Raw genomic sequence first — 20,185 nt, 5'->3', positions numbered from 1 at the left:
GGAATTTTTCCTTCCAAGGGATTCACAGAGTTCTCCCAGCTATGAGGAGCAGTGTTAGAACACACAAATGCCAAACTGCCCAGCACCTGCACTGCAGCTTTCTTCAAAGAGGCACATTTTATGCCTAGCGAAATCCTAGGCTCTATCCACACTTGGCCTTAAAGTCCTTGGTCCGTGTTCTTGGGATCTCATTGTGAATATGAATTGATGATATGACCATTGGTTGTACACTGATTATAATTTTATTTATTTATTTGCTTACAGGGGGAAAACCAAGGCAGTTTCTAACAAAAAATTAAAGGGAAGATATTGACAGTCTTTTGATACATTTGATCAATGTCGTTAGCAAGTCCAAATGGGTCATGCTCCCACAAGGCTTACCTGAACTGAAGTGTCGTTTGACACCCTATGTGGTCATCATTTATTAAGCACCCACTAAACATAAAGGCTGCTATCTAGATATAAACATACTATGAAAACAACCCCCCAAATATTTCCACCTTCGTGCCAAAAATATTCAGCATGCTGCCTCTTGCACACGCCTCAGATGATTTTTTGTTTGTTTCTCAGCATCTTCTTCAACCAGAGGACGGAGCCAAACACGAGGTAAGCTCCATCACTGGGTTGAGCTCAGCTCATTCAACAAGTATTTTCTGAGCAGATGCTCACATGTCCAGCCTTGAGCTAGGAAGTGTGAGGGGGACAGGAGAATAAATATGGCATGGTTTCTGCCCTCAAGAAGCCTACAGTATCCTGGGAATCTTTTGCTGACTCGTTCAGCATGGGAAGTGTAGTATTTGATACTGATCTAAGCATGTGGAGGCAGGAATCCAAGCACATGGTAATGATGTGGGGGAATAGCTTGTTGTGCTATGGATTATCTAGATATGGACACCATGTCATGTTTGACTTCTAGTCTCCTGGGTGACTTTAACAAGATGTGCTTTAATTGCCTTTATGCACCAAAAGTTGAACAAAACCCCTTCTTTTTCGAACTATTCCAAGGGATGGACAAAGGGCTCCATGACAGTTTTACAATTTCCCCAGCTGTCTATGGACAGGGACATAGCAGAGAAATGCAGTCCTGGGAAAAGCTGCCCTTGAAAAACTTGGGTGAGGGTGGCGAGGAGCAGCATGGGAGGCGGTGCTGAAGAGCCAGGGGAGTTCTGGGATGAGCAGCCTAAACTTCCTGCAGGCCCCTTTGTCATCAGTAACTTGAAAGTTAGGAACATAGCAAACACCCACAACGTTAGGCTAGAAGTTCAAGAGTGCCGATTCTCCAACTAAAGTAACTTATTAAAAAGTTAATAAAAGTTAAAGTATTAACTCCCAGCCCTTCCCATTTCTGAGAAGTCCAAGATGGCTAATTAAACACTCCAGATTTTAGACTTCTCTCTCCAATGCCTGAGAGACCAGAAGGCAGGAGAGGAACTTGCTTCAGGCAACCGTGAAATGGGTAGTGGGGAGAGGGGTTGGTCATTGCTGATTGAAATGGAGCCTCCTCGGGATTTCATTCGAATGTGCCCCTGCGGCTGGGAGGGGTGCGGTTGGCAGGCTGGTGGCGGGAGGGGCGTCCCTTTTGAAGCAGCACTCTTTCTGGGCACACAGAGGTGCCCTGTTCCCAGGACAGGGATCTCAGAGCAGCCCAAAGATTTGTCTCCACTCCAAGCTCAGTGCTGCGGCCATGATCCAAGCTCCTTCATTCACAGTCTTCTCCACCTCTTTCCTTGTACAGAGAGCGAAATTCGAGTTCGACTGCAGAGTGCATCCCCATCTTCCCGATGTAAGTGGTCACTATCCTGCTGAAAAGAAAGAATCCAGGGCTACTACCTAAATGCTCAAGCTGTGTGTGTGTGTACATGCGTGCGTGCACGTGTGCATACGTGTGCACATTCACTCCATCATAAAACATTCTTCAATGGCTTTCTGTGAGTCAGCCCCCTGGGCTAGGTGCTGTGGGTAAGGAGCTGAGTAAGTCAGGGTCCCTGTTGCCTAATAGTTCACAGACTGATGGGGAGACAGCAAATCACCCACCCCTCATGGCACAGTGTGACAGATGTCAGCTCAGCATGGTGGGGGAAGCATCAAGGAGCGGCTCTAAAGCAGCCTGAGAGAAGGGAACTGGTGCAAGGGGCAAGAAAAACCTTCCTGGGGCGGGTGTCACTCGAACAGAGACAAAGGGCAGATCAGGTTAGGCTCAGAGGGATGAGCCAGCATGAGACATTTGAGGAACAGGGAGCAGTTCAGTGTGGCTGAAGGGAAAGGAGCATAAGGGGACATGATAGGATAGTTAAGATTAGCGAAGGGTCGGAAGCCAGACCGTGAGAGGTGCTGTGCCCTAAGTATAAAAAGTTTAAACTTTATCTCAAATGTCAGGGGTTCTCTAGTCTCTGTTCATTAAATATGTGAGACACCTGTTGTGCTTGTTAGAGGCTATTTGACAACATTTTGAAATGAGCCAAACTTTTAGGGCAGGAGCCAAGCACAAGGCGTAGGAGAAAGAGCACGATTGGGCAGCTCCGGAAACAGAGACTCCAGCCAACTCCAGAGAGCTCAGGTCCTGGGGTCCTGGTAGCTGACTCCAGGCCTGATGCTTTCTCACCTGAGTCCTTCCAGGCTTGCGGGTGCTGAGCCTAAGGGAGGGTGCGTTCAGTGGGGGGACTTACTCAGCACATGTTGTCTACAAATCTGTTTGTCCTGTCTTACGCTCTCACGATGCACAATACCGTTCTCCTCTCAAGTCTGCCCTGCTTTGGGAGCTTGCTCCTGCAGTTCACCTGGCCACAAGTAATATTAGCCAGACGGACTTGAACTTAAATCACATGAAAGCAGCATAATGTTTAGGAATTATGGGCCACAAATTGCTTTTTATACTCGCAGGCATACAAGGCCAGGGACCTGCCACCTGAGGAGTCCTGTGCGGGGTAGTGGGTAGCGGACTATTTTTGAATCGTTTCAAGGGACCTGGTTATTTAACTGCCCTGGATGGAAATCTCCATCTCCCCTCCTCCTCCAATGCAGGATGACAGTGTCTTCCAGCCCCAGAATCATCCTTGTGGTGTCTGATGAGATCTAATTAGTAAATAGCCACCAAGGACTTTGACCTCTTTGTGAAAGGCCTGTATTTATGAGGTCATTAATATTACAAAGTGCTGGGTTGATAAATGCTATAGATTGGCAAAATTCAAAGAGTATAAGGCTAGCCAAAAATATCTCAGGGTGTCAAGCAGATGCCGTCCTCCCTAATATTGGCAGTGCCATAAATCTGCCCCCCACCCCCTGCAGGTACACTCAGGAAGGAATAGCCTAGTGGAAAAATCTGGGGGTTCTTTTACAGGGACAGAATTGGATGAAGTTAAGCGTTTGCTCAAGGGGAGCCGATCAGCAAGCACGAGCCCCACACGGAACTGCTCCAACACACTCCCCATCCCCAAAAAGGGCACTGTGGAGACCAAAACGGTGACAGCAAGCTCCCAGTCAGGTAAGCCCAACAGCCTGGGCTGCAACGGAGGGAAGGGGGCAAGGTGGCAGGTTTGCTCTGGCCCAGGAATGCAACTGAGCCCTGGCAGGCCTTTCAAGGTATGGCAGAGACTTCACAAAGCTCTGAGCATCTCCTGTTCAAGCAGCATGAAGACGTGGCCTGTGCCCTTCTTACCCCTGTCTGGTCAACCATCCCATCTGCACTCTGTGGCTCACCTCTAGATCCTAGGGATTTCTATACTAGACGATTCTTGATAGTAGACTGTGTTGACCCAGTTCTCCAAATGAAGAATTTGGGGGAAATTTGTAGAATGTCTATTCATTCATTCATTCAACAAATATTTATTGCATGCCTACTATTATTGCATGTACTGGCAGTGAGGAAAAGCAATGAACAAGATAGATACGGTCGCTGCCCTCACGGAGACAAGAGTCTCTGGGGGAAGACGAACAGTTAACCAAGTGATCACAGTCAAGTAGGATGAGCATTGCTCAGCACAGATATCAAGGGCATATCAAGTGCAAGGTGCGTTCCGTGGGAGGCAGAAAGGTGAATAAGGCAGATCCATGGAGGGAGATGAGGAGGGAAGCCAGGTTTGCTATAACCTCAAGCGTTCTTCTCCTTCACCGCTGGAAATGTGCAGGAGACTGTCATCGTCTGTTTGTTTTTTAATATAAAACCAAAACCTCTGGTCACTTTATGACCCACATGGCTAGCTCCCTCTCAAATAATGAATAGGCAGAACTGGCTTCAGATATGAAGAAGCATGAAAACCCCCTCCCGGGTGCAGCATGCCCCTTATGTCTGGTTGGTACGTAGGAATATTAAGATGCCATCTTTGTCATATGGCCTCAGAACTGAGGGCAGGACATACACCCTGCACTTGGCACAGTGCCTACAATGCTACTGTAAGAGTACCCCTGGGGTCTCATTCAATGGTCCCAAGAGAGGTGCTTCTTGGCATCTTTGAAGGTGGGGGAGTCAGCAATCGGTTAAGAGTAAGACCATGGGTGGCAACAGCACACCAGGAGGTAGGGAGAGGGCCTTATAAGCAGACATGGGTGGACCCCAGAGCAAAATTTAGCTACCTCAAATCTCACCAAGAGCCAGCAAGAATTTCTAATTCAAGAAATCAAGTTTTTACCAGCTCTGAAATTTCAGGCAGAAATGGGATGACCAACTGCCCTGTTTGCCAGGGACTGAGGGGCTTCCCAGGACATGAGACCTTCAGTGCTAAAACCAGGAAAGTCCTGGAAAACTGGGACGAGTTGATTCCCCAACTACAGAAATGTTGGCTTTCCTTCACTGCGGGTGTGCATGTGTCTGTTTCCAGTGTCGGGCACCTACGACGCAACAGTCCTGGATGCCAACCTTCCCTCTCATGTATGGTCCTCCACCTTGCCTGCGGGATCCTCCATGGGAACCTATCACAACAACATGGCAAGCCAGAGCTCATCGCTCCTCAACACCAACGCCTATTCTGCAGGATCAGGTATGTGATGACGCACACCCCCTCCCACCCCTGAACCTTCGACACCTTTACCCTGGAGCTGAATGACCCTTCCATAGTATAGCATCTCCAGGGCTTCCTAGAGAAGCTTTTCGTGGCCGCATTCTCCCAAGATTCTTCCACTGTAACTTCAATTCAATTCAATTCAATCTATAAAGTGTTTCTCCTGGTAGGTCCCCTATAGAAAAGAATGTATAATATAGCACAGTATATCAGAAAAAATGTAATGGAAAAGAACACTGAAAACGAAAGCAGGAAACCTAGTTTCGCTCCACATGAATTAACTGTGTGACCTTGAACAAGTCATTTCACTTCTCTGGGCTTCAGGTGCCGTCTCTGTAAAATGGCGACACTAACAAACAAGAGCCTTTGGTGGGACTCAATGTCCACATGAGGTCTTACCGTTCCGAGATCACTCCTTGGCTATGACCCAAAGTCTACCACAACTAATGTTTTGCTCTCTGCTATAAGGCAAGAGACTAAATTTATCCTAAAATCAAATATTTAACAAAATACAAAAAACTCAATCCTGGCGTCTGTCCTCGTTCTCCCATGGTATCCGAGTCTTTGCCCCTGCTCTGGGCTGGACATCCCTCTCACCAGCCTTCCTTCTCCCCTGCAGTCTTTGGAGTTCCAAATAACATGGCGTCCTGCTCTTCCACACTGCACCCCGGACTCAGCAGCTGCTCCTCAGGTCAGTGCTCACCACCGCGAGTCACCTTTTCTAGGCTATTGGCTTAAAAATAAAGGACGCTGTCTCCTGATGAGGAACGGAAGTGGTTTCTAAAGAAGTCGTCCTTTCTGCCCAAGAGGATGCATGACTTTCCTCCACACACACTGCAACGCAGCAGCAGAGGCCGTGGGCTGCATTCAGAGAGCAGGAGGCACGGACCCTGCCCCTGGTCATAGATAGATCTCAGTACCTCAAGGGAAATTTCTAAGGAGTTGGACAGAGGGAACGGGGCTCAGAGACCAGACTTCCATGCTTATTCTGGGCTGGTACATTTATTTTCTGTGAGAGTTGGAGACATGGAAGCAAAAGGCCTAATGGAGTAATGTCTTAGGACACTTTCAGGTAAAAAACATTGTTAATTTAGAAGGATTTTATTTTGTGTCTTTTGAACTGAAATAACCAGTTACAAATATAGTAGTTCACTGAGGCTCAAATAATGTTACTGCTTAGCTTCCAGTGCAAACATGACTATCTTACAGAAATATTTATTCACTATATTTCCACACACATGGCCTATGAATAAATAACTTACCAGCCCCATCTTTTTTTTAAAGGAATCTGCCTTCTCCCTGATTATAAATATAATGATGTGGGCCTTCTCTATTTATTTGGATGGCATATTTGCAAGTATAAATTTAGCATTCTGATTTTCAATGCCTTCAGTTGACTGGAGTCCCACCAAACCCGGATGACCCCAGGCTTATGCTTGATTTCTTCTACCTTTGCTTCTTTTTGCTTTGCAAAGTCCTGACTTTCCAGGTCCTAAGGAAGGGTGGGCTGATATTGGATCCATGATCCTGTGCCCCAAATGCTAGATAGGATTGAATAATGGAAGTTGTTGAATAGGGAAGAATGAGCTTATGCAAACCATTATAAATAAATAAACCACCAGCCCTTGAAACCATGATGCGGATGAGGTGAGTTTTTTGTGTTTAAGAATCAGAGGACTCATTGCCATGGAGTGGATTCATAGCGACCCTATAAGACAGAGTAGAACTGCCCCGTAAGGTTTCCAAGGCTGTAATCTTTACAGAAGCAAACTGCCACGTTTTTCTCCCATGGAGTGGCTGGTGGCTTTAAACTGCCAACCTTTTGGTCAGCAACCGAGCACTTAACCACTGTACCACCAGGGCTCCGAAGAGTCAGGGGAAGAAGGAGTTAAAGGAAAAACTAGGGTCGGCCAAGTCAGTGCCTTTCTAGCCCCAGTATGTCTATATCATATACCCACCATTCCCAGACTGTGCACCAAGACTTCCCAGAGTGCCACAGTGAACAGAGATCCCCTGGGATATTTTAAAATTTTGAGGGCTACAGCAACATCTGTCAGACTGTGTGCAGACTACGTGTACTTGCTATTAAGTTGTGTGGACCTAACTACTCAGTAAACAGAACTGGTCGTAATTTCTTTTGGCCTGGGGTAGAGAGGTGGGGAAGTGCAAAAAAACAGACTGGGGCACCAAGGGTACCAGAAACCGAGAAAGTGTGGGAACCTTTGTCAGATACAAAGGCTTTTATCATAAAGGTGGTTTGGGGGTTCCAGGACAGCCTGCTTCTGAGGGGCCTCCCCTGTGTGTTGCATCCTGTATTCATCCATCCTCTATTTCTTTCCCAGTGTTTGGCATGCAGAACAATCTGGCCCCCAGCTCGACCACCCTATCTCATGGCACAGTCACTACTTCCACAGGTCAGTAGTATGGATTTAGAGCTTAGGGGCTGGGGAGTAGCACCTCTTTATGGCTATAACTCACAATATCCCTTTTCAGCAACTGACTTAGAGGAACCGAAATGTTCCTTAAAAAAAAATTGACCTTTCTCATCAAAGAAACATGTTCCTCTTCAACCTAGAAATGCCGCCTTGATCATTTGCTGGCTCAGACACGTGAGTTAAATGCAGAGAGGAGCTTGTACTTTCAACAGCGTCTATACCTTGTGGGATGTCACCTGTATATCCCTTCGCTCTCTCACAGCCAAACTGACTGGCTGATGGTCTTGTCAGCTCACTGCTGTCCTTGACAGCCCATTGTCACTGAAAATCAGTGACTGGTTGATTTTATGGTGCAACTCCCAGGCCTCTGCTCCTGTGCAGACCTGGGGTTAGGGGGCACAATTTAGAAGAGATGGGAGGCTCAGCCTTTGCCCTCAACTTGCTTACTGTTTTGTTGGGGTAGAAAGTCTAGCATACATGAAGCAATTGGGGATCCTATAAGACAACCAAGAAGCCCTGGTCGCGCAGTGGTTAAGCGCTTGGCTGCTAACCAAAAGGTTGGTAGCTCAAACCCACCAGCCAATCTGCAGGCTAAAAGGTGTGGCAATCTGTTCCCGTAAAGAGTACAGCCTAGGAAAGACTATGGGGCAGTTCTACCCTGTCCTATAGGGTTGCAATGATGGAATTGACTCAGCGGCAGAGGCTTTTGGTATAAGACAACACAAATTAAGTGATACATTGTGCAGAGTGCGTGTTAAGAGATATAGGAGTTCAGAAGAAAAGGAGATATGTGAGGGTCTAGAAGAACATGGAGGGGGTGGCCTTTGGGCTGAGCCTAGAAGAATGAGGAGGATTATACCAAAGAAGGATCAATCTAAGACCCCATCTCTGCCTGCCTGACTGGAGAGAGTTGATTTCATTGTCTATTTCTCATCTGAGGCAGCGGCCCTCTGCCAGGGCTGACCAAGCTGCTTCTAACTGCTTGAAGCCACCTCCACACTGGCCGAGCTTACTCACTGGTTCCTCTCTTGCAGCATACGGTGTGAAGAAGAACATGCCGCAGAGCCCTGCTGTTGTGAGCACCGGCACGTCCACCTCTGCCGGTGAGTGTGCTGCTCCAGCTCCTGGGGGACAGGCTGCACACGGGAGAATGGCTCCGCAGTGGACACATGGCAGATTGGAGGAGGGGACATAACCTCACTGGTGGGCTGAGGTTGGCAAATGCAACTCACTCCAAGAGTCTCTTGGATGTTTCCATGAGTTAAAAATCCACCTGACCTTACCTTGGCCTTCCTGTCTGAGGGCGCAGGGAGCTCCACCTTCCACCCTTGCCTAGGATCAGCCACCACCCTTGTCTGGCAGCCCCTGGCCTTCTCCTGTTACATGTAACCCGTCACGAGAGCCAGGAAGCCCCTCAGAAGCTGCCAGGCACTCTCCCTGCTTTCTGTAGACTCTTCATCTTCTTGAGCTCACAACCTTATGGTGGGCTATTTCCTTGATTGCCTCCTTCCACTCAAGAATTCATTTAAAAAATATTGACTGAGCACCTACTTTGTGTCAGACAGACACTGGTCTATGTGCTGGAAGTACAGGGATGAACAAGACAAGCTAGATCCCTGCCCTCACCAAGCTAATGATTCCAGTGGAGGAGGCAGATGATAAACAAGTAGACAAATACATATACAAGATAATTACAGAAAATTATCAGTGTTTTTAAGTGTGTGTATGAGACGGGGTGCTTTAGATAGGGTGGCAGGAAAGGCCTCCCTGAGCAGGTAACATCTGAGATCTAAAGGATAAAAATGAACCTCCCAAATTAATAAAAGAAAGGTCTGCCTGGCAAGGGGGACTTCTGCCCATTTGCTAAAGATCCTGTAACTCTGTAGGTTGGAGGCAGCCTCATGGGCTGATGCCCAGCGCTGTGACATTTAGCCTACTGTCTGATGGCCAGGCCCAGCCACGCAGGGCAGGGGTGTCTGTGGTCATAGTTACCACTCTTGGTGACAGCAGGAGGCCCTCATACACACCTGCTAATCTCTTCCTTTCCCTCCCCCTCCTTCTCTTCCTTCTGTTTCCTGTTCTGTTCAATTCTTCCCCCTCCCCTCTCTTTCTCCACCACCCGCATCCTGACACCTTTCCCTTTCTCCTTGCCCACTTCTTTCCTCTTCAGCCTGCACCACAAGTGCCCAGAATGATGACCTTTTGCACAAGGACTGTAAGTTCCTGATCCTGGAGAAAGACAACGTGCCCACCAAGAAGGAGATGGAGCTGCTGATCATGACAAAGGACAGCGGGAAGGTCTTCACTGCCTCCCCGGCGAGCATCGCTGCAAGTAAGGTCCCACAGGACTCAGGCTGCAGAAGAAAGGCAAATAGTGTAGGAGACCAAATGTCCTAGCAAGGTAGTTTTCGATGTTTTCATAATGAAACCACAGTCATCCCATTCCAGTGGGAAATGCCTGCCGAAATAGGGTGTCCCAGGATCTGCCTTGAATGCAGACAAGCCAGGAAGATTGAGGCTAAGTGCTCCCCAAGGGGCCTTTGGGCCATAGCAAGTGTCCAACCACACTCCAGGGCCGAAGATTAACCCCAGGAAAACTATGCTTCTTTCTTACCAGGTTAACCTCAACCTCCTAAAGCAGGAGAAGATATGGGCAGTGCTGGGGGGAGGAGGTGGAGAGAGAAAAAACTGGATTATCATTGGTTTTGTGCACAGCTTCTTTTTCAGATGACACCCTAAAAAAAGAAAAGCAAGCCGCCTACACTGCTGACACCCCCTTGAAGTCTGATGCTAATGGTAAGGGCAAATCTGAGAGTTGTCCACCTTGACTTCAGCGGATCCATAGCTCATGTACTTGTCCACTGAGACCTTGATACTCAAAGTGCTCATGTACGAGCAGCCTCGGCAGCACCGGTCAGCATGCAGACTCCCAGTCCCTACCCCAGACATACTGAATCCGAGTCTGAATTTTAACAAGTTCCCCCAGGCAATCTACGTGCACATAATTGAGGGAAAAGCCTTCCCCCAGTATGTTTAAAGTCTACGGTGTTGTTGTTGTTGTGGTTTTTTTTTCACCTCACTAGCCTGCCCATAATTTTCAGAACTAATAGAAAAAACCCTTTGCAAAGCACTTGCTAGCTTTATTTTTTTTCTCCCCCAATATATGGATTCTTTCCTGGATAACTGCTTTTCCTCAAGGCTGTGAGTCCTGTAGAATCTCCCCAAATCACCGATTACAGGGAGGTCAGTAAAGTAAAAAAAAGGTTAAGTCACAGAACATTGTTAAATAAACGCAAAATTAAACCAATTACAATTCTGAGAAGGCAGGAAGATTGCAGCCTGACTGAGAATCTTCCAAATCAGTGGTTCTTTACATTTTAGGGGTGGAGGTGGGGCTGTGGACTCAAAAGACCCTTTTCAGAATCTGATGGAAGCTACAGACAGTTTTCCCAGAAAATTCCCCCATATGCCCACAAACTTTTCAGTAGCCTCAGGGACTCAAGCACAAACCCCCACCAAGCTCATCCATGCCTTCTGGTTCCCTCCACCCCAGGTTAGGAAGCTGTAACCCAAGAAATTAGTCATTTCTCACATTTATTGGTTTGAATGCAAATGTAACCCCTAACAGTCCTCGGAAAATGTGTTATGCTTTAAGAATTTAAGGTCTTGAAAGAGTTAAAACACTGCTCTTTTCCACCATTAATTGTTTGCCAAGCCAGTCTTCACTGATGTGATTAGTGCAAAAATCTGATTAGTGAGGACTGAATTAATGGACACTCCTGTACTTGGCTGCTCTGTGAGATGCCTGGAGGACATATTTACCTAAAGCCCTACCAAATCAACAAGCAGGGCAGCCTCAACAGCTTCTCTGCTTTAAACGCTCAAGGGAAAACCTGTGTTCTTGGCATTTGTGCTTTCAGGAGACCCGAAGACAGCGTCTACCAAGGGCAAGGCCACCTATGCAGGTGGGTGTGAATGACGGGTCCAGCAGTGACGGGAACCAATGGGGCTGGTTATGGTTAATGGAACCAATAACAGCCTCCTAGCCTGGAAACTGCACTAATGAGCCACACATCGTTAGCCCTGAGGGCACAGTGTTTAAGAGCTTGGCTGCTAATCAGAAGGTCGGCAGTTCGAACCCACCAGCTGATCCTTGGAAACCCTATGGGGCAGTTCTACTCTGTCCTATACGGTCACTATGAGTCAGAATTGACTGGATGGCAATGGGTTTGAATCTTTAGAGAGTTTCACTGAAGGCACAGAGGGAGTGGGGGAGGGGGAAGCAAGCAGACTGTGGGCTTAGCTCAGGGGATGGTGCTTCGGGGTCCCTGCAACCCCTGCTTGGCACCCACTACATGCTCTTAGGTACAGGGTCCCCAACAGGGCAAGAGAAACACAACATGAATGGCTGTGTGTCTTTACAGAATCTCCCAACACAGTCTTCAAGATAATACTAAGAGTTTCCTCAAAAAGTTAAATATAGAATTACCATACAAAAAACCAAACCAAACCCCTTGCCATGGAGTTGATTCTGACTCGTAGCGACTTTACAGGACAGAGTACAACTGCCCCATAGGACTTCCAAGGAGTGGCTGGTGGATTCGAACTGCCAGCCTTTTGGTTAGCAGTTGATCACTTTAACCACAGCACTACCAGAGCTCCAGAATTGCCATATGACCCAGCAATTCCACACCTAGGAATATACCCAAGACTTGAAAGCAGAGATTCAAACAAACACTTGTACACCAATGTTCATTGCAGCAAAATTCACAATAGCCAAAAAAAGTGGAAACAACCCAGATGTCCCTCAGCAGATGAACGAATAAACAAATCGTAGTACACACACACACACACACACACACAACACTAAAGCCAGACACATCTCCAGCCCTTCATGCTTTCCAGAGGCCTTAACTCCTCCCCTCCTCCTTCAGCCTTGTGATTGAGGGAGGTCAAGAGATACAATCCCATTTTAGAGAACTAAAAACTTTTTGTATTTAAAAAAAAAGTTCATTGTGTGCCCCTTATGTATGCAGTGTATTTCTAGGCATGTGGGGGTTACAAAGAAAGGGTTGTGTGAACTGAGACATGGAGATGGGTCTTTAGGTTTGGGTTTAATAACATGCAGGGGCTGTGGCAGATCAATATAATATTAATAATAAAGTTTTTAAACTAGTACTATGTGCTATATGCTCTGCTAATTACTTTATATTCCTCATCTCATTTAACTCAACACCTACCCTATGGACTAGGTAATCCTTTAACCTCATTTTCTAAAAAAGGAAACAGAGAGGGTCACACAGCTGGAGCCCAGGATTGTCTTAACCAGCCATGGCCCTGTGTTCATTCCAGGAGCCAGCCTTACCTTCACGGATGCACAGGAACTTTAAAGCCCTCACTTGCATTCACTCAGGCCCCAGGGAGGTCACCAACAGCCAGAGCATTTTCAGACAAAAGGGCAGGAGCTGCCTGGATGCACTTCACCCTTCTCTTCTCTTCCACAGAAATCCACGGCTACGACCACAGTGGTGTCGGCAGTGGTGGTGGTGGCAAAGGCCTGTGGGGGGCAGCGCCAGCCTGGTGTCCCTGTGGCTCCTGCTGCAGCTGGTGGAAGTGGCTGCTGGGCCTGCTGCTCACCTGGCTGCTTCTCCTGGGGCTGCTTTTCGGCCTCATCGCTCTGGGTACGAGGAGGCCAGAAGGGCGGGAATCTGGGGGTGGTCCCAAGTGTCAGAGGGGCCTAGAGATCTTGGTACAAATTGCTGTTGCTCCAGATAAGGAAATTGAGGCTCTGGGAAGCACCTGGCCAAGGACAACCAGTGGCTTAGCGGCAGAGTTGGGATTTAAATCCGTGTCCTAATTCCCAGCCCTGTGCTCTCTCCCCTGTACCAACCTGCTCTAAGCATTTGTCAATAAGGCCATGACTTTCATAGCCTTTTCTTTTTTTTTTAACCTTTCAAGGCACCCATATCTGTCTATTGGCTCTCACTCCACCTCTCAGGGAGTGAGGAGAAACCTTGTTACCCAACTCAGATGAGAAGACTGACTCCTAAGCTGGGCTTCTGTTGCCAAGGCTCTGTTACTCTGACAATTCTGAGTAACTAATCCTGCTGGCAACTACAACAGATTGTCTCACAATAAATATTCCAGCAAAATGCCCCAGCAGCATGAAGAAGCTACCACAAACCTCAGTGCCCCCCATCAGGTCCCTGTGAGTAGTGTTTTGAAAGGCACTGGGTCCAGGCACCTCTGGGTGATGCTGCCTTTTACCTGTCCGTTTCAGCGGAGGAGGTGAGAAAGCTGAAAGCTCGAGTGGATGAACTGGAGAAAACCAAGACCAGTATGATACATTTTGAGGACAAGATGCAGAGGAGCAGCAAGGAACGTCTCCAGGGTGTCGCACCCGGGGTGGGAACAGACCTGGGGATAGGTGGGCTGGATGGCCACAGCCAGGAGGCACTCTGGATGTTCGTGAAGAACAAGCTAATGACAGAACAAGAAAATGGTGAGTCCGAATTGATGGGCCCTTTGCATCTGCGAGGAGCGAGCGGTACACTGTTCAGGGCACCCAAACCTCTTGCCTCCTTTAATCCTCTCAAGAGCCCTGTGAGGTAGGCAGGACCGGTATTGTGATCCCATCTTACTGCTGGGAAAACGGAGACCTGGAGAAGTGATTTCCCCAAGATCTCACAACTAGAAGATTTTAGAGTCTGAGCCCTAATCCTGGTCTCAGTTTTCCCCACTGTACCACACTGGGGCCCTTACTCTGTGTGTGTGTGTGAGGGACACAGAAGGTACAAAACTAACCTAGGATCTACTTTCTCTCGTAGGAAATCTCCGAGGAAGCCCTGGCCCTAAAGGTATTGTAGTGGATTGGGCCCTTCCTGCTTTCATTTCTGTAACTGGAGCTTGGTGTTCTGCGAGGATTGGAAAACATTCTATTTTCTTTTTTTCCAAATTGAAGGATGAGGAACTGAACTATCTTACAGCATCTGTCGAGAGGGCTGGGAATAGATTTCACAGTCAGAATCTCAGAATGGGACATACCTAAGGGATCCTCTGAGAGGGGTTCAGGGAGGTGCCCATGTGGTGCAGAGGGGCCTGAGGGAAGCACACCACACATCTCCTCACTCCGGAATCTTGTTTTATATCTTGTTAAATGGTTTGAAGACACTAGGGAGGGAATGGCTCTTGGGTATCTCATCTCATCATTTTTATCTCTTTCTATTTTAGGTGACATGGGAAGTCAAGGCCCTAAAGGTAAATACAACATGGAAATTTATACCTTAAATGTGAGTGAGGGCTGATGGTTTGAAGCAGTCAACTAGTGTCAGGAAACCCACTGCACACTCTTCCTGGCCATCTCTTCTCTGTGGTAGGACCCATGAATAGCAGGGCAGCCCCAGACCCTTGAGGTTTTTTGATGGGAGTGGAGTTGGGGGAGGACTTCGTGACAGATCAAGACTCTACATCTCTAGGGAAGCCCTGGCCCCTTCTCAGGGCTCCAGGGACTTCCAGAGTCAAGGGCCCTGAGGTGGCCTCTGTCAAGGGCCCTCATCTCCCTCAGGCTCCAAAGGGCAGCCTGAGGAACTGCGACATCACAACCACCTGGGGAGATTTCTAAGAGTGTAGATCCCTAGGCCCTGCCCCGGACATCCTGAAGCAGACCTTCTGGGGCTGGACTCCCCAGGTTAATTCTGATGAACCAGGCCAGGAACCACCACTGTGGTGAGCAGCCTGCCCTCAGAGGTGTTAAATGTGGGAGGCTAGAGGGAAACCTCATCTGGGGAATCCAGTCTGAGCAATGCCACCTGCCTTTAGGGAACTCGCAGGCTAGCAGGGGAGGCAAGACATATTCACAGGAAAAGGTATCCCACAGTGTAAGTCATGGGACAGTCACCTGCTAAACTGAGTGGCACATATCTTTCCTCAGAAAAGTGATTGAGTGATTGATGGGACAGGTGCGTGGGGAGGGACAAGGGAGGTTTGCAGTCTCAATGACCCTCTGCTGGCCACAGAGCAGCGAGTTCTCCTTGATCTAGCTGACTGGGGTTCACAAACTTCAGTGTGAATAGAAGTCACCAGAAGATTCTGGGCCCTACTAGGAGCCTCTGATTCAGCAGGTGTGGGTGGGGCCAGGAGTCTTCACTCAGGTGCATGGTCCACACTGAGAATCACTGCCCTCAATGATGAGGTCGTCCCTCTTTCTCTCCAACTCCCCTCTCCTTCCCAAGAGGTCCCAACGCAGGAATGCGAGTCCTACAGTGGCCGTCCACGTTGCTTTATTCTCTTCATGATTTCCCAGCCCCTCATCCCACGCACACTCCTTGGGCCACTGTCCTAGCACCTCTTCCCCAAGGCACCAGCTTGGAGGCCATGCTTCTCCTGATCATGCTGGGATGGGAGGACTAATGGTTCCAGATGGTTCCAGAGCCCCTGAGGGTTGCCAGATAAAATACAGGACGCCCAGTTAAATTTGAATAGCAGATGAACAATGAATAATTGTTTAGTATAACCATGTCCCACGCAATATTTTCTAGTATAAATATGCTATGCAATATTTGGGGCACACTTATACTAAAAATGTGTTGGATGTTTATCTGCAATGCAAATTTAACTGGGCATCCTATGTATTTTATTTGCTAAATTTGGCAACTCTACCTGAATTCCACCTGCAGTTCCTTTAGGGAATCAGGCCTTGGTCCTCTGGCTGACTTCTCTGTTTTATTTCTGCCCCCGCAGGTGATCGAGGACTCCCGGGGACTCCAGGTGTGTAGCCACCGATGACCACCTGACTCACTTTAAGAAGTGGTGCTGCTGGTGTTGTGGGCTGCTCAGTCCTAGCCACTGGCTTCTGGGAGGAAACTAGGAGCTGAGGTGTTCTTGTTATCCACAGGTATCCCTGGGCTCTTGGGCCACCCAGGTCCAGAAGGACCAAAGGGACAAAAAGGCAGCATGGGTAAGAACCATTTTTATCCATTCATTCATTTATTCAATAAACATTTATTAAGTGCCTGCTATGTGCCAGGCCCTGTTTTAGGTGCTGGGGAAGGATGTTGTCATGAAACTTACCTTTTGGCGGGGGAGAGAGACAATAAACATAATAAATAAATGAAGTATGTCATGGCATGTGAGGAGGTGAGACCTAAAATGGGAAGGACAGAGCCTGGCAGTGATGCTGGGAGTGCTAAGGGGGCGCTCACTGGGAGTAGAGAGGCCAGGGAAGGCCTCACTGAGAGGGTGCCATTTGTGCAAAGACTTGAAGGGAGTGAGGGAGCGAGGCCCTGGAGATCGGGGGAACATTCCAGGCAGAGGCAGCGGCCTAGGCAAGAGTGTGCCTGGCAAGCTCAAGGAGCAGTGAGGGGGCATCCCTGGCTGGAGCGAAGGAGGGAGGCAAGTCACGTGGGGCCTCGGAGGGCATCGTGAGGACTTCGGCTTTTACTGGAATGAGTCGGGAAGCCATTTGCAGGTTTGGGGCAGAACTAAGACATGATCTACTTACATTTTAAAGGATCACTGTGGCTTCTGGGTTGAGCCTAGGCTACAAGGGCAAGAGTAGAAGGTAGATCAGTGAAGAGGCTCTAGGCAATCATTCTGCCAGTGAGATGCTGCTGGTGGAGCCCTTAGCTGGGCCTGGGATCAGGATCACAACTCTGAGGTTGGCCGTTCATCTTTAGGAGAGCCTGGCATGGAGGGACCCATGGGCCAGAGAGGGCGAGAAGGTCCCCCAGGACTCCGTGGTGACCCAGGGCCTCCTGGGTTTGGCGAGAAAGGAGACAGAGGTAAGAGGAAATTCCTTCACCAGGAGATTTAGTTCTGCCCTTCCTTCTTCTCATTTTTCTCTCTCCCTTCTTCCTTCAATAACATTTATCGAGCGCCTGCCTTGAGCCAGGGTCTATGGTAGGCCCTGCGGAGACAGTGGGCTACTGATGGGACACAAGCCTGGCTGCAGCTCCAGCCTGGGGGTGAGAGCCGGTCGGCCTTGCTTCGAATCCATGGAGAAAGTGGTCACAGGGAGAAAACCTTCTGCCCAGAGTGGGTGGTAAGGAGAGCAAGAAGTCATAGCTAAGATGGAGAGTGGAGGGTGGGCAGGGCTGGAAGGCAGCTGAGTGGGGCCAGCCTTAGAGCCTCTCGTGGCTGGAACCCGGCTGGGAAGATGGAGAAGCCCCAGAGATGCAGACCCAGCACTGGATTCTTACCCATGCCTCTATCAAGGGAAACCAAGCACAGACAATGGGAAGTCTCTCAATGCCAAAAGATTGTCCAGGAAACCTGCTCAACCAGGCAACAAATTATTTATTGAGTGCCTACTAGGTACCAGACTCCATGGAATATAAAATCTCTGGTGTGGAAACAAATGGAAGGTGTTTTGCTGATCGAGGACCTCCTAGAGATGCCAGATTAATCAAAGACCACTAGCAGGGAAACACCACTTCCAAATGACACAGATGGGCTGGGAGGGTAACCAGAATGTGGACTCTCCCAAAGGGCCCACTCCACCATTTCTCCTCAGGTGCTGTTGGTGAGCCAGGACCTCAGGGCCCACCTGGTGTCCCAGGTTCTGTGGGTCCCAAAGGTAAGTCAAGCACCCAGGACAGTATCCAAGTTTCCCAGGGAGGGGGCCATGTCTGGGAAGGACCACAGAGATCCAGGCACTGGGATCCCAAATAGCCCTGACCCACTACCTCAGGCCTGTGCAGAGGCGGTGGTTTCTAAGTGGGTGGATAGATCATTCAGGAAATCAGAAGTCAGACAATTTCCTCAACAGACTGGGACTCAGATGAACATATTTGAAAATAACATGTCCAGACAGCCCAGGGAGGATGGGCCCTTCTCATGGCTTGATGCTCATCTGATCACGTCTCCTTCCTACCCCCTGCCCCAGACCAAATGTCTTACTCTGATGAGGATGGAGCAAGGAGTCTCTTGGTCCAATCCAGCTGCAGCTTCCTCCCTAAGGAGGACTTTGCAGTGGGGTCATTCCTGGGCCTGCTGACTTCTGGGGTCCTGGCAAGAACCCACACCATCTGGGCAACACACGCACGCACACACAATCCTCACCTGGAAGTGAGCTTCCCATTCCCCTTCCCACTTGCTCTTTGGAGCTCACCTGGTATCAGGTGTCCCTGGCCTGTGCCTGACCCTTGGCTAATCGTTGATGCATCCCCCTTCTCAGGTTCCAGTGGTTCTCCTGGCCCACAGGGCCCCCCAGGTGAGTGTGCTTCTGCTTGTAAACACGTGCTATTTATGGGGCAAAGAAAGAAATCTTAAAAGAAAAACAAACATTTTTAAAGCAACTATAAAGAGCTTCCTTGAGACACAAAACTTGAGTCCACATGTGTGCCCCCTGTGACTGAGTCTGGGTACCCTGATGGGTCATGTCCAGACCCATTCTGATCCTGCATCTTTAGCAGCAGGAAGCTCTCATCCTGCCTCAGCCCGAGCAACGTGTTTGCCTCTGCCTCATTCCCTATGCACCTGCTGTCTTAAGAACTTCAGCTGCAGCCCACACTATAATGCAGACCAAAGTCTCTGCCAGAGTACTACAAGGTGTTCTTATGCCCAGGCCTGGTCATCAGCAGGATCAAGGAACCTGGGCCAGGGTGGTTTAGCACGGCTGTGGGGAAGAGGGAAGGCAGCCCTCTGACTTTTTACTCCAGCGTGTGTGTGTGTGCGTGCGTGTTCATTCCTTTCAAAACTAGTGACACTCATCCACCTGCTTGGTTTCCTCTGCTTGGCAGGTTCTATAGGCCTCCAAGGGCTCCGAGGTGAAGTGGGACTCCCTGGTGTCAAAGGTAAACTGGTAGGGAGGGCTTGTGGGGCAGGGGATGTCACCTTGTACATGCCTCTTACTCAAGAAGGGAGCCTGGGGGAACAGGGAGGGTCTGATGGACATGACCAGCAGCCCATGCAGATCAACAGAGGAGTGAAGGGAAGGTGAGGCTAAGATGGAGTGGGAGCCCGTCTTCAGAGACAGACACCGCCCCTCCTAGGTCATCCCCTCCAAGGCTCTTTAAACTAACGTGTCCATTTCCTTTTCAGGTGACAGAGGACATATGGGACCACCAGGACCCAAAGGTATGCTGCTTCCTGCTGCTGCTCAGTCATCACTATAGCCTGCTCGCTCCTGAGACCTCCGGTGTGAGCCCCCCTCAGCTTCAGAGAACCCCGATGTGAGCCCTGCCCCAGCAGCAGAGAACATAGACGAGTCTGGCTCCAGCGTCCTGGAGCTGAGAGGGATCTGACAGCTCATTCTAGTGCAACCTCACCAGCAGGGAAACTGAGGCACAAAAAGGGAGTGCAACATGCCCAACGTTATGGTTGAGTAGTCCTCAGGGTGCTAAAGAGGCAGCAGGTTAAAATATGTGACCTCTGGTGTGGTCCCCCTTGTGCCCACAGCCCCCATTTGTGCAACAGCAGAGGCTGGTAGTCAGTTTATGGTGGAACCTGGCCCTGGGAGAGATTTAACCTGCTCCTTTGGCTTCATTAGTGCTTTGCTGTTGCCAACATTCTGCTAATCTGCCTAACAGTAGTTTTCAAATACAATGAGATCTATTTCCCACCCCAGGGGTCCCTCTCGCTGGCTGAGATTGTTTTCTTGCTCCCAGCTGATGTTTCCTCCCTCCCTCTCCCCACCATGTTTGTTTTAGGTGACCATGGCGAGAAAGGATCCCGAGGACTCACAGGTCAGTCCTACATAGGAATCTACTGAATTCAGTAATGACTTTTTGTAAATCCATTGGGCACAGGAAGTAGGGA

The 20,185-nt window shown here is 49.0% G+C and overlaps 1 protein-coding gene across 1 annotated transcript in view; it reads left to right on the top strand.

Moving 5' to 3' along the window:
• Positions 1-20,185, top strand: part of COL17A1 (collagen type XVII alpha 1 chain) — a 53,233-nt gene that overhangs the window by 13,368 nt on the left and 19,680 nt on the right. Inside the window, exons 7-28 of the mRNA XM_004370113.2 lie at positions 571-606; positions 1,736-1,783; positions 3,338-3,481; positions 4,815-4,973; positions 5,614-5,685; positions 7,337-7,408; positions 8,464-8,532; positions 9,600-9,761; positions 10,145-10,225; positions 11,350-11,394; positions 12,934-13,110; positions 13,710-13,931; positions 14,257-14,286; positions 14,660-14,686; positions 16,169-16,195; positions 16,323-16,385; positions 17,104-17,208; positions 17,940-18,002; positions 18,603-18,638; positions 19,168-19,221; positions 19,469-19,504; positions 20,077-20,112. Coding sequence (XP_004370170.1) covers positions 571-606; positions 1,736-1,783; positions 3,338-3,481; positions 4,815-4,973; positions 5,614-5,685; positions 7,337-7,408; positions 8,464-8,532; positions 9,600-9,761; positions 10,145-10,225; positions 11,350-11,394; positions 12,934-13,110; positions 13,710-13,931; positions 14,257-14,286; positions 14,660-14,686; positions 16,169-16,195; positions 16,323-16,385; positions 17,104-17,208; positions 17,940-18,002; positions 18,603-18,638; positions 19,168-19,221; positions 19,469-19,504; positions 20,077-20,112 — 1,764 coding nt within the window. The remainder of the gene's footprint in view (positions 1-570; positions 607-1,735; positions 1,784-3,337; positions 3,482-4,814; positions 4,974-5,613; positions 5,686-7,336; positions 7,409-8,463; positions 8,533-9,599; positions 9,762-10,144; positions 10,226-11,349; positions 11,395-12,933; positions 13,111-13,709; positions 13,932-14,256; positions 14,287-14,659; positions 14,687-16,168; positions 16,196-16,322; positions 16,386-17,103; positions 17,209-17,939; positions 18,003-18,602; positions 18,639-19,167; positions 19,222-19,468; positions 19,505-20,076; positions 20,113-20,185) is intronic.

This window comes from Trichechus manatus, unplaced genomic scaffold (assembly GCF_000243295.1).
Source record: "Trichechus manatus latirostris isolate Lorelei unplaced genomic scaffold, TriManLat1.0 scaffold00007, whole genome shotgun sequence".
In the NCBI taxonomy this organism is placed as follows: Eukaryota; Metazoa; Chordata; class Mammalia; order Sirenia; family Trichechidae; genus Trichechus; species Trichechus manatus.
Note: the sequence above shows the minus strand (reverse complement) of the source record. Positions and strands in the feature narration are given on the sequence as shown.